Source organism: Muntiacus reevesi, chromosome 9 (assembly GCF_963930625.1).
Source record: "Muntiacus reevesi chromosome 9, mMunRee1.1, whole genome shotgun sequence".
Lineage (NCBI taxonomy): Eukaryota > Metazoa > Chordata > Mammalia > Artiodactyla > Cervidae > Muntiacus > Muntiacus reevesi.
In genome coordinates this window covers 42,251,253-42,270,536 of record NC_089257.1, presented here as the reverse complement: position 1 = coordinate 42,270,536, position 19,284 = coordinate 42,251,253, and the positions used below count along the sequence as shown (strand labels likewise).

Here is a 19,284-nt window from a genome sequence, read left to right as displayed (position 1 = left end):
TATAATCAGAGTGAAAAAAATTATTCAGACAAAAACATATATTACTGACAGAACTCAGTAACTAAGGGGTGATGCTCAGTTCTTCTCTAAATTACCAAGTTCTTACCTATCTTGTTTCTAAACTGATGCTGGATTGGGATCATTTTTACTTGGTTATGAGAAATATAAAAGTATGAGCCCCATATAAGCTTTAGGAGCATTGGTAACCCAAGAAGAGCTGTGGCTTCTGCTATTAATACACACTGGCTGAACAGCAGAACAGTGTCTTTAGACACCTGACACGGTGCTCACCAGAGTTCTAAATGTCGCTCTTCTTAACTCTAGCTATGTTTCATGGTCAGCCTACTGGTCACTTCAGGAACAGTGGTGGGGAGCTTCAGATGTGAATTGCACAGTAGAGGGTGGGGGGAAAACAGCAGAGTATACCTGATAGAGCCGCCAACACTATCAGAGACACAAATGTCCATCTTACTGACCCTCCCTTGCCCAAGTCCCACCCCTGGGGGTAGCCCCCCACCTTTGACCAATAGTCTCATTTTATTGGGGGAAGGAAGGGCCTGGGGACAGGAGATGAGGAATAAAAGGCCACGCAGTGAAGCAGCAGCACGGACTTGCTTCTGGCCCATTAGGCTCACCAGTAAGCTCCCAGACACCATGGTGCATTTTACTACCGAAGAGAAGGCTGCCGTTGCTAGCCTGTGGGCCAAGGTGAATGTGGAGGTGGTCGGCGGTGAGAGCCTGGCAAGGTAAGCACTGGACACAGGTTGGACAGGATGTAGAAAGGCAGAAAGTGTTCCAGGAAAGAGGGACTGGTTAGCTTTCTTACATACTCTGACTTCTCATCTGTTCTGTGACTGTGATCGTACCATAGGCTCCTGATTGTCTACCCATGGACCCAGAGGCTCTTTGACAGTTTTGGTAACTTATATTCTGAGTCTGCAATAATGGGCAACCCCAAGGTCAAGGCCCACGGAAGGAAGGTGCTGAACTCCTTTGGAAATGCCATTAAGCACATGGATGACCTCAAGGGCACCTTTGAAGATCTAAGCGAGCTGCACTGTGACAAGTTGCACGTGGATCCTGAGAACTTCCGGGTGAGTCTGGGCATGTCTGTGCTTTGTTCTTTCATCCAGGTGTCTGTGCTGCGGTTAAAATAGCGAACACTGACTTAAGTCTTGTGCTGTAGAAGTATTTTCTGGAGGTAATATTTTATAGAACGGCTTGATTTTGATAGATTGTTCCAGAGGTCAAAGGTAAGACCAAGTTTTTACTCTGTGAGCAGTGGAAGCCGCTGGCCATCTGATAATTCTGAAGAAAAAAAAATGTTGTGAAGAACACTAATCAAGCTTGAGATATATGTTTTGGCCTGGTAAACATAAATTGAGCCAAGGAAAAGAATACCTTGACTTTGATAACTGAAATTTTCTATGAAAATTGATGAATACATTTCTGCATAGTTTTTGAGTTTTGAATCAGGACTAAACAGAGCAAAATAAGAACAACTTTTCAGGGTTTGGGTCTCCTCCTTTCATCTCCAGCAATGAAGAAATGTTCTTCTATACAAGGTGCTAGATTCTCTGTCAAGCAGTTGCCCAAACAACCTGAATGTATGTAATATCTGATGACAAAATAAGCATATCAAGTCCCATTTGAGCACTTTAATCTTACTTTTAAAAAAAGGAGAGAAGCAATCCATAGCAATGCTCTCCATTTGGAAGTTGACAGATAAAATATGACAAGGATATAAAATAATGGGGGTTCAAGCTGGGAGTCACTGAAGCTATCGTCAAGTCTATAATGATGCACTTTTGTGGGAACATGACCTTGAAAGCTGCTCAACCTCTTATGAGGAAGGAAATGGATGCTGTATCTATTTTCTGGAAGGGCAGCTTGAGACCTTCCCTTCATATGTACTATCTTCTTTTTATTCCCAGCTCCTAGGCAACATGATCTTGATTGTCTTGGCAACCCACTTCAGCAAGGAATTTACCCCGCAGATGCAGGCTGCCTGGCAGAAGCTGACAAATGCTGTGGCTAACGCTCTGGCCCACAAGTACCACTAGTTGCCTGGCCAGTCATGTCAGTGCCTATTTGAGGGCTCAGTGTCCCAGTATTCATTCCCTGAAGGCAGAAAGAAAGAACCCTGATTCCAGACATAACTCCAATATAATACAAATGAAATAAAAGTCATGGTCTACAATGAATGTCCTTGTATTTTCTCTTTGTTTTTATTTTTTATAAGTTGATTTATCTAAAAGAAAGCATTCTTATTGAAACTGGGAATATTGGAGATTGAGAGTTTGTGGAGGTTATAGAAGGAACACTAATAAGATTCTGTAAGTGTGGCTTCAATGGGTAGTCAGTCCTAGGAGGGGAAAGTAGACTCCAGACGTGGACAAAGTCTTTAGAAAAAGGAAAGAAATGGAGTTACTTTTGAGAGACGCAAAATGATTGCTAATAGTGAGTTGTTAGGACACAAAGTAGGGTTACCTGAATAGTTTGTAATTTGTATCAATTCAGGATAAGAGCTCTTTTGGGACCTCTTTTATTTAATATAAGGATTATATTTTTAGCAGTTATTAAGTGCAATGAAGATGGTACTTTTTAGACATCCAGTCAAGGGATCTACTCTCAACTTTTTCCTTGCATCTTCAATGGTACTAATGCTATATTACTCAGGAGCTCTGGGTCCTGCAACACATTTTTAATTCTACTAAGGCTTTGGTAGAGATAAAGGCTATTTATGAGGAAAAATGACAAATTCAAGATTCATCCTGTCAGATCTAATTGTCAGAAGAGAAATTGGCCCTTTAAAAACAGTAGGGTAGTATAAAATTAGAGAATTTACTAAGGAGACCAGAAACATCAGGAAAAGAAGCTATTGTTGCATGTAAAAAGAACCAGTGAAGTTTCTTGCACAGAAGAGTGACATAATGAATAGGATATTGTAGCGAAATTGATCCACGTGTGTGTATAGACCTGACAAGGCAGAATCTACCCTGAATCTGGGCTTAGGAATTGGCTGTGATTATAATAAAGCGATTGGTAAAGGACTCAATTAGACAGGAACAATGGAACTAAGTAAAAAAAAAAAAAGAAAGGACCATTGTGGCAAAGATGCCTGAAGACTTGAAACAGTGAAATGAGAGTGGAGAAGTCATGGTTGACAGCCAGGTTCCCTGTCTGGTAAATGAGAGGAGGAAATTCCTTGACAGAGGAAGAAAAAACCTAGATGTCTCTTGCTTGGAGCTGGTAATGGGCATAGCCACCTTTGTAAAAATCTTTTCAAATTTCTGTACTGAAACCACTGACATAAAGTGAAAAGCCCAAACTTCAGAATTAGCAGACAAGGTCAAAGTATTGCTCCAATATCTTGAAACATTTAGTTAATAATTTTTAGAATTAATATCCTTGTTTGTGAAGTGAGATAATGATCTCTCCCTCACAAATGATCTCTTCCTCCCCTACCTCTAAGGTTCCAAGGAGATGTTTGTAAAGTGTGTTGCCTGTCATTTTGTAAAGGTAGTGGTAGTGGTTTATATGATGCACTATGATCTGTTCTCTGTGCCCTGTTTCATTGTATATTCTTGAACTGATTACATTGTTTCTGAGCTTCATATCTAGATTTCTAGCTATTTAATATCCCATTTTGGATTGCTCAAATGTGAATCAAATATAGTATGTCCAAAACTGAACTCCTGATCATTTCCTAGTTTATTTACGCTAACTGAGCCTGCTTTTTGTGTTCCCCATCTTAATGACTATGATGCTCAAGCCTGAAAATAGAGATGGTATTTCTTCTGTCCACAGAATTCTCCAGACAGGAATACTGGAGTGGCTTGCCATTCCTTTCCCCAGGAGATCTTCTTGACCCAGGGACTGAACCCTGGTTTTTCACATTGCAGGCAGATTCTTTAATATTTGAGCCATGAGGGAATCCCGATAACATCTTAATGACTATGACATCATCAGTTGCTCAAGCCTGAAAAAAGAGATGATAATTTTACTTTCCTACTACAATATCATTCTATATGTCTCTTGTTTATTTTATTCCTATATTCATTTATACCCTGAAGCCACAATAATTTTTAAAGAATACAAATCAATTATGTCACTTCACTCCTTGAATTTTTCAATAGTTTTACTTGACTTTCAGGTTAAAGGAAAAAATCTGTAATATAGTGTAAAAATCATTCATGGCATCTTCCTATCAAAACATTCCCCCTTGTTATATGAATCATGGTCACACTGTCCATCTTTCTATATTTAAATCACATAATTTGAATTATTGTCCCTGGTAATTTTTAATCAGCATTATTTTATACAATGAATCTGAAATACAGCACGTGATACAGATTCTTTTCATTGTTGTGTAATCATTCATTCTTTTACTGTACCATAATTTATCTGTTCCACTAAATTATTAGCATTAAAGTTGTTACTGAATTGAGATTCTGATGCATGTTGATGCTATAAATGTTCCTATACATGTTTTTGGATGCACACAAACATGCTTCTCAATTGCCAGGTCATAGGTGTTACACATCTTCTGCTTCAGTAAATGAAAGTCAAAGTCAAAGTCACTCAGTCGTGTCCAACTCTGCAACCCTATGGACTATAGAGTGCATGGTATTCTCCAGGCCAGAATATTGAAGTAGGTAGCCTTTCCCTTCTTCAGGAGATCTTCCCAACCCAGGGATCAAACCCAGGTTTCCTGCACTGCAAGCAGGTTTTTTTTTTTTTTTTTTTTCCCACCAGTTGAGCCACCAGGTAAGCCCAAGAATACTGAAGAAGGTAGTCTCTCCCTTCTCCAGGAGATCTCCCCAACTCAGGAATCCAACTGGGGTCTCTTGCATTACAGATGGATTCTTTATCAGCTGAGATACCAGGAAAGACCCTCTGCTTCTGTAGACACTACCAAATACTTCCAAAATCAGTTATACTGTTTTACATTATCACTAGTAAAGTAGGAACATTTTTCCTCATCTACAGCTTTGCAAAAGTTTGGAATTGTCAAGCTCTCCTCTTCTTTATATTCTTTTCCCTCTTTTTTCCCTTAATTCCATTATTTTCCCTTCTTGTAGACCGTTCTTCCATCCAACCTTCCTTCCTTCCTCCCTCTCTCCCTTTCTTCTTCTTTTCTTCCTTACTTCCTTCTTTCCAGGTTTGCTGGTAGTATATATTTGTATATCATTGTAGTATTATTTGAATTGAGAAGAATGAAATTTGCTTTGAATTGTCATTCCTGGGTCCAATTCCACTTTTTTCCTGAAGATGCAGATGTAGAAATTTCTGCATTTGGTGCTTTTCCAGAAATCCTGTCAGACTTTACCAGGCTGAATAAGATAAATCTTGCTTGCAATTCCTCTGAATTTTCTCTACAGTCATATCATAAATATCAGATTTTTTTCTTTATTTCTCATTAAATTGTTCCCATTTTCATCCATATTCCATAAAACTATTTCAGTAGCTGCTCGAAAGACATTATTTATTATTTTAAATTAACTTAATGTACATCTATTTCAGTGAAGGGATGGGGGAAACAGAATTTTGTGACCCAAAGTATTTATACAAGGAGAAAGCAAGCAAGTTAAATCTATGACAAAATATTTATCAATTTCAACCTCTTACAAATATTTCTAGAAACAGAATGAAGCTCCATATAAAATCAACTTGATACAATTTTTGCTTTCTTGGTCTTAGTTTTCTTACCTATGAGTTTAACTTTTTAAATTCATAGGTAAACTGTAATTCATAGGTTTAAACTGTAAGATACATTACACAATATCAGACTAAAATGTTTATGCATGAGTGAGATTGGAAATGTATTTGTAGAAGCAATGGATGAAAGAAATGAAGCGAAGAAACAAGAACAGGGAGTGTAGAATTTCTGAGTCTAGTCATACTGGATCAGCCAATCACAGATGAAGGGAACTGAGGAACAAGAGTGCATCTTAACATTCCCCCAAGCCAATGAACTTGTGTTGTGCCCTGGGCCAATCTGCTCTCAGAAGCAGACAGATCAGGAGGCTGGGTGGGGCTCACAAGGAAGACCAGGGCTCCTGCTGCTTACACCTGCTTTTGACAAAACTTGCAGCTACAAAAACAGATATCATGGTGCATCTAACTCTTGAGGAGAAAGCTACTGTCATTGCCTTGTGGGGCAAGATAAGGTTGGATGAAGTTGGTGCTGAAATGCTAGGCAGGCAGGTATTCAGCTTACAAGGCAGGCTTAAGGAGAGTGAATGTCAGCTGGGCGAGTGGGGACAGAACCATTGCCTGAGATTCTGGCAGGCACTGACTCCCTCTGACCTTGTGCCCTTTTCACTCCCTAGGCTGCTGGTTGTCTACCCCTGGACTCAGAGGTTCTTTGAGCACTTTGGGGACTTGTCCTCTGCTGATGCTGTTATGAGACACCCTAGGGTAAAGGCCCATGGCAAGAAGGTGCTAGAAGCCTTCAGTGAAGGCCTGAAGCATCTCGACTACATCAAGGATTTCTTTGATCCACTGAGTAAGCTGCACTGTGAGAGGCTGCATGTGAATCCTGAGACTTTCAAGGTGAGTCTATGGGACCCTTAAAGTTTTCCCTTTTTTGTTGGTTAAGCTCCTATCATGGGAGAGGGCTAAGCAACAGGACACAGTTCAGAATGGAGAAGAGGTATTCTGAGTACATCACCATGAACTCTTCAGGACCAGTTAGTTTCTTTTACCTTCTTTGTTCTCAGCCATTATTTCCTCTTATTCATTCTTGTTTTTCTCTGTTTGTTCTCTGCAGTATCTTCTTTATATTTAAATATTTTGAGTATTTAAGTGTTAAGATTTTCTTCTTTTTAAGTCACTTAAAAATTTTGTCTCATGTTTTTCCCTTATCTCTTCCTTTCAAAGCAACGAAGACAAAATGATGTATTGCTTCTTGATATAGTTCAAAAGAATAAAAAATGATAAGTTCTGAATTAAGACAAAAAGAGAGAAACATTTCTAAGTACAAATTCAGGCTGATATGGGTGGCTTCACATCAGTAGTAACAACTACACTTCAGACATCTTTCTGCTTATATTCTAGGAGCGCAGCTTGGGATGATGCTGAAATACTCTAAGTACAAATTGGGTGCCTCTGCTAACAGTGTCCTTGTTTTTTATCTCTACCACTCAGCTCCTGGGCAACATACTGGTGATTACACTGGCTCGATACTTTGGCAAGGAATTCACCCCAAAGTTGCAGGCTGCCTATCAGAAGATGGTGGCTGTTGTGGCTAATGCCCTCACCCACAGATACCATTGAGATCCTGTCCAATTTCTTTTTAAAAAAATAATATTAATTTCTAATTGATGGTTCGTTTACAATACTGGTTTGATTGCTACCATACATTAAAATGAATCAATCATAGGTGTATATATGTCCCCTCCCACCTGAATCTCCCTCCCACCTCTGGCCATTTCTGCCCCTCTAGGTTATTACAGAGGTCCCATTTTAATTCCTTGAGTTGATGCCCATTGTGATAGCTTATGTTGAATGGTGTCAGATTTGTGGCTTCCAGAGGAGACAGTTTTGATCCAGGGCCAGAGACTAGGCTTGATCACTCAGAGCTTTTGTGTGGCAGAAATTTTATTACAATGCAAAAGGGACAGAGAAAGTTTCTGACATAGACATCAGAAAACCCACTTCCACAACGTACATTTTAAAATACCAGGATTAGTCAGAAGGTTCTTAAGAAGGAGGTGGCATCACCATCTTGATGGACATGAGTTTGAGTAAACTCCAGGAGTTGGTGATGGACAGGGAAGCCTGGCGTGCTGAGTCCATGGGGTTGCAAAAATTCAGACACAACTGAGCGACTGAACTGAACTGAAGAAGGAGAATCATGTCCTCAAGCAACATGCATTGTTGCTATATAACCATTAGTACAAAGTTTAAGGAAAAACATACCCCTGAGCAAGATGAATTGTTTTGTTGTGCAATCATTAGCTCTGAGTTTAAAGAAAGCTTATCTCAAAGATTGTTGTCATAACAACTTAGAGTTTAAGAAAAAATGTCTCATGTGACTAAGACAAAGAAATGTAGAAAAAAGTAATCTGCCCTTTTCTCCTGGAGAGTTCCAGATTCCTTATCAATCTACCTAAGAATTAACTGTCTCAACTGGAAGGCCCTATTTCTCTATAGTCTTATATTTGTTAACAATTTAAATTTTTTAAAGTCATTTTGAGTTACAATATTGTTTCTGTTGTTTTTTCATGTTCTGGTTTTTAGGTCACAAGGCATGGGGCTCCCTGAACAGAAATCAAACTCCCATCCCCTGCATTACACTAAGCCTTAAACACTAGATTGTGAGTGAAGTCCCAGTATTTCCCCAGATTTTATCTTCTGAACTTGAGGAAATAATGTCCACCCTCAACGATATGGCTTCTTCCTCATAAAAAACTTTCAACTCAATATCCTGATTCATTTTACTCATTTTTGTTGGTTTGTTTTTTCCTCTAAGGATATGGGAAAGCCCCTGAGGGTCTACAGATAGGGAGCCTTTGTGTCTTATACAGAGAGAACAAGGGAAATGAGCAAACGAAGGAGCCCACACACAGTCAGTAATGGATGACATTTCTGCCTCAAAGCGTAAGAACTATAGGAAGGTTTAAAATATAGTGAGGATACTAGCATTACAGGGGTTCATGGGAAACTTCAAATCTAGACAAAAACTTCAGGCTAACACTCTGATCCATATCCACTAATTACTCAAGAAATAATGTGTTCAATCAGAGACATGATGATTGCTCAATAAACTGTTATTAACATTTCCTTTCTCATACTTCTCTTGCCTGCATGTTGTAGGCAACAATGCTATGTTATATTAGATGTTCCCATTCCAATACACATCCTCCCTCTCCCACTTGCCCCAAAACACCTCCAAAATTAACCCCAACCTCCCATTTCAGGCAAAGCTCAGTGCTCACATAACACTTGCTTGAATCTTTTGACCCTGCCATCAGTGAAATTTCCATTATTGCCTAAGGAAATCCTTCCAAACCCTCCCACTCCACATTTTTCATATTTCTTCCTGTCTAGCATGCATCATGACAAACACTGGGCTGGAGGAAGCACAAGCTGGAATCAAGATTGCCAGGAGAAATATCAAAAGCCTCGGATATGCAGATAACACCACCCTTATGGCAGAAAGTGAAGAAGAACAAAAAGGCCTCTTGAAGAAAGTGAAAGAGAAGAGTGAAAAATTTGGCTTAAAACTCAACATTCAAAAAACTAAGATCATGGCATCTGGTCCCATCACTTCATGGCAAATAGATGGGAAAACAGTTGAAACAATGTCAGATTTTATTTTTTGGGGCTCCAAAATCACTGCAGATGGTGATTGCAGCCATGAAATTATAAGATGCTTACTCCTTGGAAGGAAAGTTATGACCAAACTAGATAGCATATTAAAAAGCAGAGACATCACTTTGTCAACAAAGGTCTGTCTAGTCAAGGTTATGGTTTTTCCAGTGGTCATGTATGGATGTGAGAGTTGGACTGTGAAGAAGGCTTAGCGCTGAAAAAGTGATGCTTTTGAACTGTGGTGTTGGAGAAGACTCTTGAGAGTCCCTTGGACTGCAAGGAGATCCAACCAGTCCATCCTAAAGGAGATTAGTCCTGGGTGTTCATTGGAAGGACTGATGTTGAAGCTGAAACTCCAATACTTTGACCACCTGATGTGAAGAGCTGACTCATTTGAAAAGACCCTGATGATGGGAAAAGATTGAGGGCAGGAGTAGAAGGGGAAGAAAGAGGATGAGATGGTTGGATGGCATCACAGACTCAATGGACATGGGTTTGGGTGGACTCTGGGAGTTGGTGATGGACAGGGAGGCCTGGCGTGCTGCAGTTCATGGGGTCGCAAAGAGTTGGACATGACTGAGCGACTGAACTGAACTGAGCATACTCACCCTTTGTGCTGTGTAAGGGTTTGTGCCTTTTGTACTGTCCTATAGGATTGCCAAGTCTTATACAGCAGATCATCCATAGACAGTAAATGTATGTTTATTAAGTGAAATAGTCAATGAATGAACAGTTATTTCTTGTGTCAAGATGCCTGGGAGTAGAGGACAATCTGAAAAATGCACAATTGCATAACGTTTCCTTGGTGTTAGTGCTGCAATATACAATAAGGAAGCACACAAGAAAGTAAATCATTGATTAGATGTTTGCTTTTTGATTATAGGTAATACAATATCTTTGGAAACTTTTTTACTTTTCATTTTATACAGAGTATATCCAATTAAAACTGTTGTGATAGTTCAGGTGCACAGCAAAGTAATGAACCATATATATTCATGTTTCCATTCTTCCCCAAATTCCCTCCCATCCAGGCTGGCACATATCATTGATCAGACTTTCCTGTGCTATACAGTAAGACCTTGTTGATTATCCATTTTAAATACAGTAGTGTGTACATGTCCATCCCAAACTCCCTAACCATCCTTTGTGAAATTATTTTTGTCATATGTAAAATTGACTTCTAGAACCTTCTAACTTGCATACATTTCTTTAAATCTATATCATGCTCCAGTTGATTAACTTTAAACTTGACTGCCTGAAACAGAACATATTGCTTCCTTCTATAAAATGTATTTTTATCTTTCTGGTTTACTTCACTCTGTATAATGGGCTCCAGTTTCATCCATCTCATTAGAACTGATTCAAATGAATTCTTTTTAATGGCTGAGTAATATTCCATGGTGTATATGTACCACAACTTCCTTATCATATATATATTATATATATTATTTGTGTGGAGAGGGAGGTGAGAGGGGGGATCGGGATGGGGAATATGTGTAACTCTATGGCTGATTCATATCAATGTATGACAAAACCCACTGAAAAATAAAAAAGAAAAAAAGAAAAAAAAAGTATTTTTAGAATAATTCTATCTTACTACCAGGTTATAGACAGTGCATTACAGTTTACTGTTTCACCACTATATTTTTAATTGTCTCAAGGTAAATAAGTTTTTAAATATTTATTTGTTTCTTTTCATGTTTTTATACATAGTAGACACAGAGAATCCTTTACACCCCAACACTATATTTAATAACCACAGGGTCACATCCCAGAAGCAGAGACATCTGAGGAAAATTTTAGGAAGTTTCCTTTCACACTCCTGAGCACAGAACAGTCATCATAAGAATTAAACATTAGGAGACAAAGAGATTTTCAAATGATTTGAAAGAGGGTAAGAGAGACTGTGAGTTTCACAATCTAGACTTGGATAAAGTTGAAACGGTATTGTTGGTGTTGGTGTCTCCACGTTGGGACTGAGGAGGAGGTCAAGGGATGGAAAGAGACTTGGCAACTTGTTATATGTTTTCACTCCTTGTTAAACCAGAACTTCAGTAAAAAGTCTAAGAGTAAAATTAATTCCTTAATATTTGATTTTATTTGATAATTTACCCAATAATTACTTCTAGTCCCTCCTTATCATGTTGCATTATAGATCATGTTCAGTATGTGTTAATGAAGATGGGGTATGTGTGGAAGAAAGAAAGATGGAAAGAGACCAGAGAGAAAGAGAGAAGGACTGTGACAGAGGGAGATACTGAGAGTCAGAGAGAAAGGGAGCGAAGAAGGGGGGTGGTGGGGAAGAAAGGAGAGGAGAAAGAGAGAAATGGAGCAAAGAAGCAGGTGGGGGTGGGAGGAGAAGAGAGAGAGCGAGAAATAAGTAATGTTGTGCATTGATTTCCATAATCAATTTAAAATCAGCCAATTGAATGTCATGGGAATTTAGGATGCTATTCTAGATTTTCCATCTCTTAAACCTCAGAGAAATGCCCTGAAAGTTGGCTTTGAGAATTAATGCCTTGTGTATTTGTAAAGGGTGCCACGATTCTGCCTTTCCAGGCATACAGCTTCAAATTTTACTTGAGAAAGACTGCCCCTTTGTTTTTGATAAGTCAATATCATAGCCCACTTTTGAGGTAAATAAAAGCTAATTCTGAATGAATTAAAACCTGAGCCCAGTAGGGGAAATATTAATATGGAATTGATAAAGAGATACTAACTGCTCTGTAATAATTAGGATATATTTTATCAAAATTATGGCTATACTGATTTTACCATTTTTAGAGAGAAATTTGACCATTTTAAACATGAATTAATCTATACCATTCCTAAACTATTCTGTTTATGACATCTGTTTCTATGAGTTCTGCTCTTCACAAAACATTTACTTTTTTTGTTGTTGTTTTCTTTTATTTTACTTTATTTTTGAAACAGTGCTAAAACTGAGGTAACTAAGATATTGTACATTTGGGGAAAAAGAGTAAATAATAACCACTTTATCTTGTAATAAATGTTAATGGAAAATAACTGAAGAAAATAGCTACTTTACCTAGAAAAATATAGATTAGATTGCTGAAATATTCTACTTGGATAATTAAAAATTGAACAGCAGGGCATGCACAAAAGAATTCTAGCTGAGTGAAGTTTCTGAACCAAATGATGAAACCACACATCTCTGAATGAAATGTCATGACTGTCCTGAAGAAAGTCAATATTCATCCTCTTAATTATACTCAGAATAGGCCCATCCTGGTATAGAATGTTAGGAATTAGGTCACCTTGCCAAACTGGAATAAAGGAAAAGAAAAAAAAAAAATGTCTGTCTCTCTGTCTGTGGACTTGTGTGAGTGTGTACATGTGTGTGCATGCTCAACAGGGCTTTAACCAAAATAGAGCAAATATGCTGTGGATCCCTTCACAGAGTCCAAGAAAGCTCATGATGGTGAAGATGGTAGTGGGCCTAAGAAATATTCCAGAACTTTTTAGTGGTGACCTGGATTTGCACTTTACGCTCTGAACATAACCCCATTTATATAACTATTCACTCTTCCTTATTTTTGCCTGAACTTTTGATGTCTTATAACAACTTTCAGACTTGTCCCTGCAGTTAGAAGGAAAAACCCATTTCACTCCTTAATCATACCAAGTAGCAAGCGTGAAAGACAACAACTCTTGCTCTGAGACTTGGATGATGGTGGCTGCAGCAGTCAGCACAAAAGAGGGGCTCATAGACCACTCATGGCAAAGGAAGACATAAAAAAGAAGACACAGTGGAAGAATTTGTATATATATGCATACACACACATATGAATACTGGAATATTATATATTACTCAGGTATAAAAAAGAATGAAGTTTTGCCAGTTGCAACAACTTGGATGAGCCTGTAGGATATTATGCTTGGTGAAATGTCAGACAAAGAAAGACAATATCCTGTATGTTGAAACTTTTATGTGGAACACAAAAAGCAAAATAAACAAATTAATATAACAGAGCAGAAACAAACTCACAGGTATAGAGAACAAACTAGTATTTATCCGTGGGGAGAGGGGAGGGTCAGGATAGGGGTAGGGGACTAAGAAATACAAACCACTGTGTATAAAGTAGATTAGCAACAAGGATATACTGTGCAGAACAGAAAACATAGTCAATAATTTATTACAACTTTAAATGGTGCATAGTCCTTAAAAACACTGAATCACTATGCTGTACACTTGAAACTAATATAATATTATAGGTCGAATATTTAAAAATAATTAATTCAAATCAAATGAACTAGGGAATCATCTCTGAAAACAGAAAATGACAGGGGAAGACTTTAAGTACATGCTAATTCCTATCAGTCCAGACAGCAAAACTGTAGCCCTGACAAGTTGGCTCCTTTACAAGAAAACGTGGCTCCTTGACTTCCCTGGCGGCTCAGACAGAAAAGCGTCTGCCAACAATGCAGACCCGGGTTCGATCCCTGAGTTGGGAAGATCCCCTGGAGAAGGAAATGGCAACTCACTCCTGTACTCTTAACTGGAAAATTCCATGAACGGAGAATTCTGGTAGGTTACAGTCCATGGGGTCGCAAAGAGTTGGACACGACTGAGCGACTTCACATTCTTTCTTTCTATACAAGGAAATATAGGAATAGACTATACTATTATTTAGTAAGTTCTGTGAGTCTTCCATAACACAAACTTCCCGAAAAGACATATCCCAAGTTTCCCAGAAGAAGTCCTTTCACTCACATATGCCTGACCTCTGATATCAGGGGTGAGAATTAGGGTCTTTCAAAGAGTACAAATAAAAAACAATGATAAAGCTAACAGAGGTTTCAGTTAATCAATTGAAACACAAAACCTAAAGGTCAAACCAACTGTATATTTTTCTTTGCTTTCTGTTTTTAACATTTAAAACACTTGAAAGAACTCTTTTCCCAGAAGTCAACATGTGAAAATATTTTTCTAAGTATAGACCAATAGTTAGAGCCTCTTTCTTTGAGGGTTGCAGAAAAGAGTGAATATAAATTGAAAATGTTTAAATTCTATATTTTTTACTCCTATAAACTTTTATGGGCATATAATTCAGCCCTAACTTCCAGACAGCCAGGCAAGAGCAAAAACGTTTCTACATGTCTAAAAATATCAGAATGAATTTGTTCATAAGTTCTTGATGGGGAATTGGCCATGGTCAAAAGGTGAGGGATCTTCATTTACCTAGCAATGATGGAAAAAATACTTTGGAGGATGAAGTAATGAAAGCTGGATATTTATGAGTTTTTCCTAGCAACTAGGAATGCAGAAGTCCTTTCCTCCTCAGTTCAGTTCAGTTGAGTTGCTCAGTCGTGTCCGACTCTTTGCAACCCCATAATCGCAGCATGCCAGGCCTCCCTGTCCATCACAAACTCCCAGTTTACTCAGACTCATGTTCATCAAATCGGTGATGCCATCCAGCCATCTCATCCTCTGTTGTCCCCTTCTCCTCCTGCCCCCAATCCCTCCAAGCATCAGGGTCTTTTCCAATGAGTCAACTCTTCGCATGAGGTGGCCAAAGTATTAGAGTTTCAGCTTCAGCATCAGTCCTTCCAATAAACATCCAGGACTGATTTCCTTTAGGATGGACTGGTTGGATCTCCTTGCAGTCCAAGGGACTCTCAAGAGTCTTCTCCAACACCACAGTTCAAAAGCATCAATTTTTTGGCACTCAGCTTTCTTCACAGTCCAACTCTCACATCCATACATGACTACTGGAAAAACCATAGCCTTGACCAGATGGACCTTTGTTGGCAAAGTAATGTCTCTGCTTTTTAATATGCTATCTAGATTGGTCACAACTTTCCTTCCAAGGAGTAAGCATCTTTTAATTTCATGGCTGCAATCACCATCTGCAGTGATTTTGGAGCCCCCCAAAAATGAAGTCTGACACTGCTTCCAGTGTCTCCCCATCTATTTTCCACGAAGTGATGGGACCAGATGCCATGATATTAGTTTTCCGAATGTTGAGCTTTAAGCCAACTTTTTCACTCTCCTCTTTCACTTTCATCAAGAGGCTTTTTAGTTCCTCTTCACTTTCTGCCATAAGGGTGGTGTCATCTGCATATCTGAGGTTATTGATATTTCTCCTGGCAATATTGATTCCAGCTTGTGCTTCTTCCAGCCCAGCATTTGTCATGATGTACTCTGTATATAAGTTAAATAAGCAGGGTGACAATATACAGCCTTGATGTACTCCTTTTCCTGTTTGAAACCAGTCTGTTGGTCCATGTCGAGTTCTAACTGTTGCTTCCTGACTTGCATATAGGTTTCTCAAGCTAGTTCACCTAAAAATTTATTAGTTGAAGTTACAGAGACATAGAGTTGAAAGAATGAGAGATTTCTTAAAACATGTTTTATCAGTGATGGCAAAGGTGAGAGAAAGGTGATTCTAGACATCAAGTTGTCTGAATCAGGACAAGGTTCTAAGGACAGAGATCATGGGAAGTAAATATATATGCTCCTTTCCTTACTGAAAGGAAGTAGAAATTCAAGAAGAAGGGAAGATGCAGAAAGTAGAGATGATAGAAATTAGGGGACCCTCAGGGAACTCTGAGATCTAATGCTGAGCTCTGCTTTTGCTTATTTCATTGAATCTTCTGGTAGTAAGTAGCAGACCTCTATATTTCTGAAGTTTTTCCTTGCCTAAGAAGGTAAGAGGATTTATTACATGGGTGGGAGGAGGGGCAAAGAGAGAAGAAATATTTGAAAAGCTGTAAATAATGAAGAATAAATTTTAGTGAAAGAAGATGTAAGTAAAGTATATGCAGAAAACAAAATTATGGATAATGAATAAAATAGAAGTAATTCTTACGAACACAGTACTCTTAGAGGCTTAGAGGAAGAAAACAAATAATCTGATTCATGCTGGAATGTTATTACACAATTTTATCCCTCCTTTTAAATCATGGAGAAGCTTCTCTGTTCTTCCAGACACTTTCCCAGGTTAGTCTATGAGGAAAAAGTTATATGCCTCTATTGAGTCTTTGAACACATTGCCTCTAGCAGGGTTATTGAAACCTTAGGTTTATGATTGATTTTTTACTTCTTTGTATTTTTTACTACATGGAGAGGTCTGTATGTTTTCATCTATGGATTAATAGAGTAAGTATTTCACAGGACTTCTCAATCCACACTTATTCTATTTTTTTATCATTATTTATTTGGTCATAAATTAAGAAAAAAGTTGAATGAGTCGATAAACAAATGAATATTTGTTTTCATACCAGAATGACTTAATCCCAAACAAGCGAACAAAAGAGATGCATATTTAGAAGTGGGGCAGCGATTTTGTCCATGCTGTCCTTGTAATTCTTTTATATATTCTGAAGGCACAGGAGATGATCCATCCACATAGTCTTAAGTTGAATCATAGTGGACACATTCTTTCCACTTTCTGGACCCTGGATTCTTCATTTGTAATAACAAAATTGAGGAGGTGGTGTCCAAGAGGTTACTTCGTTGTGATTCTAAAATCTCTATAAGCAAACTTGCTAAGGAAGATGATTTTAGTAGCAATTTGTATTGTTGGAATGATTGAGACCTAGAGATGCCCAGAAAGAGGACTGAAGCTCTGAAGTCAGTGTCAGGAAGACTAAGGAGAGGTATGACTATCATCATTCAAGCCTCACCCTGTGGAACCACAACTTGGCATGAGCCAATCTGCTCACAGAAGCAGGGAGGGCAGGAGGCAGGGCTGGGCATAAAAGGAAGAGCTGGGCCAGCTGCTGCTTACACTTGCTTCTGACACAACCGTGTTCACTAGCAACTACACAAACAGACACCATGCTGACTGCTGAGGAGAAGGCTGCCGTCACTGGCTTCTGGGGCAAGGTGAATGTGGATGTAGTTGGTGCTGAGGCCCTCGGCAGGTGAGTGAATGGCACCTGGGCGTGTGAGGACAGAGCCGTCCCCTGAGATTCTGAAAGCTGCTGAGTTCCTCTGACCTTGTGCCCTTTTCACTCCCTAGGCTGCTGGTTGTCTACCCCTGGACTCAGAGGTTCTTTGAGCACTTTGGGGACTTGTCCACTGCTGATGCTGTTATGGGCAACCCTAAAGTGAAGGCCCATGGCAAGAGGGTGCTAGACGCCTTTAGTGAGGGCCTGAAGCATCTTGACGACCTCAAGGGTGCCTTTGCTAAGCTGAGTGAGCTGCACTGTGATAAGCTGCACGTGGATCCTGAGAACTTCAAGGTGAGTTTCTGGAATCCTCAGTGCTCTCCTCCTTCTTCTTTTTATGGTGAAGTTTCTGTCATGGGGAGAAGGCTGAATAACAAGACGCAGTTTAGAATGGAGAAGAGGTATTCTGGTTAGAGTGCTAAGGAGTCCTCAGAACCATTTAGATTTGTTTAACCTCTTTGCTCACAACCACCATTTCCTCTGATTCATTCTTGTTCTCTGTTGTCTGCAATGTCTTCTCTTTTTAATTATACTTTTTATTTCGAGGGTTTAATTTGAAAAAAAAAATTGTTTCTTCTTTTATCAACTTTAAAAATGGTAATTAATATTTTCCCCATGTCTGTTTCTTTCAAGGGGTAAAATGTTGCAATGCTTTTTGAAATGATTCAAAATAATAAAAATGATAACAAGTTCTATATTAAGGTAGAAAGAGAGAAACATTTCTAAATATAAATTCAGGCTGATATGGGTAGCTTCACATCAGTAGTAACATCTTCACTTCAGTCATCTTTGTGCTTATATCCTATGGTCACAGCTTGGGATGAGACTGAAATACCCTGAATCTAACCTTGGGCTTCCCTCATAGCTCAGTTGGTAAAGAGTCTGCCTGCAATGCAGCAGATCTCAGTTCGGTTCCTGGGTCGGGAAGAACGGCTGGAGAAGGGATGGGGCTACCCACTCCAGTAATCTTGGGCTTCCCTTGTGACTCAGCTGGTACATAATCTTCCTGCAGTGCAGAGACCTGGGTTCAATCCCTGAGTTGGGAAGATCCCCTGGAGAAGGGAAAGGTTACCCTCTCCAGTATTCTGGCCTAGAGAAATCCATGGACTGTATAGTCCATGGAGTTGCAAAGAGTCAGACACGACTAAGCAACTTTCACTTTACTCACCAGCACTAACCCTGCCCTTGCTTAATGTCTTTTCCACACAGCTCCTGGGCAACGTGCTGGTGGTTGTGCTGGCTCGCCACCATGGCAGTGAATTCACCCCGGTGCTGCAGGCTGACTTTCAGAAGGTCGTGACTGGTGTTGCCAATGCCCTGGCTCACAGATATCACTAAGCTCTCTTTCCTGCGTTCCAGGAAAAATGTTTTTATTCTCAGAGCCCAAAAATTGAATATGGAAAAATTATGAAGCATTTGGAGCATCTGGCTTCTGCCTAATAAAGACATTTATTTTCATTGCACTGCTGTATTTAAATTATTTCACTGTCTCTTACTCAGATGGCACATGGGAGGGCAAAGCACTGAAGACATAAAGAAATGAAGGGCTAAGGTGAGACCTTGGGAAAATATATCAGTATCTTGGACCCCATGACAGGAGTGGTTGTAAACAGCTGATGTTATGGAAAACAGGCTCTGCTCCTTAGTCTTACTCTCCCTTAAAGAATTAAGTTGCAGCGTGATCTGGGAGTTAGATCATTGCTAAGTTTTAAATAAATTATGTCATTTAGCCTTGTAAATGTCTTCTCTCTAATTATCCAGAACATCATTTAGATTCATTAAGTTCTGCCTAATGACACCACTGTTTTAAGATTTTCTTTATGCATTTTACTATCCCCATTGCTCTTTCTCCCCTGACCTCTTTTTATCCTATTTTCTCTGTCATCTTATAAAGATCTACAAGAAGGACAGAACCTCCGGTGCTCAATTCTGGAAATGACATATGAATTTTGAGTAATCTTTGTTCGCTTTGCAGCCTAACTCTGAATCTCAGTTCAGTTCACTTCAGTGGCTCAGTTGTGTACAGTTCTTTGAGATCCCATGGAC

The 19,284-nt window shown here is 39.1% G+C and overlaps 3 protein-coding genes across 3 annotated transcripts; all 3 read left to right on the top strand.

Annotated features, from left to right (window-relative positions):
• Positions 1 to 654: 654 nt before the first annotated feature.
• LOC136174066 (hemoglobin subunit epsilon-4-like) lies at positions 655 to 2,063 on the top strand. Its single transcript, XM_065943876.1, has 3 exons — positions 655 to 746; positions 872 to 1,094; positions 1,935 to 2,063. Exons 1-3 carry the CDS (start codon positions 655 to 657, stop codon positions 2,061 to 2,063), a joined length of 444 nt encoding a protein of 147 aa, XP_065799948.1.
• A 4,051-nt stretch (positions 2,064 to 6,114) lies between these two features.
• LOC136174067 (hemoglobin subunit beta-like) lies at positions 6,115 to 7,281 on the top strand. The gene is made up of 3 exons (XM_065943878.1): positions 6,115 to 6,206; positions 6,336 to 6,558; positions 7,153 to 7,281. The coding sequence occupies exons 1-3, from the start codon at positions 6,115 to 6,117 to the stop codon at positions 7,279 to 7,281; spliced, it is 444 nt and encodes a 147-aa protein (XP_065799950.1).
• Positions 7,282 to 17,089: 9,808 nt separating this feature from the next.
• Positions 17,090 to 18,678, top strand: LOC136174181 (hemoglobin subunit beta-3). Its single transcript, XM_065944151.1, has 3 exons — positions 17,090 to 17,211; positions 17,310 to 17,532; positions 18,448 to 18,678. Exons 1-3 carry the CDS (start codon positions 17,126 to 17,128, stop codon positions 18,574 to 18,576), a joined length of 438 nt encoding a protein of 145 aa, XP_065800223.1. The 5' UTR covers positions 17,090 to 17,125; the 3' UTR covers positions 18,577 to 18,678.
• The last annotated feature ends 606 nt before the right edge of the window (positions 18,679 to 19,284 follow it).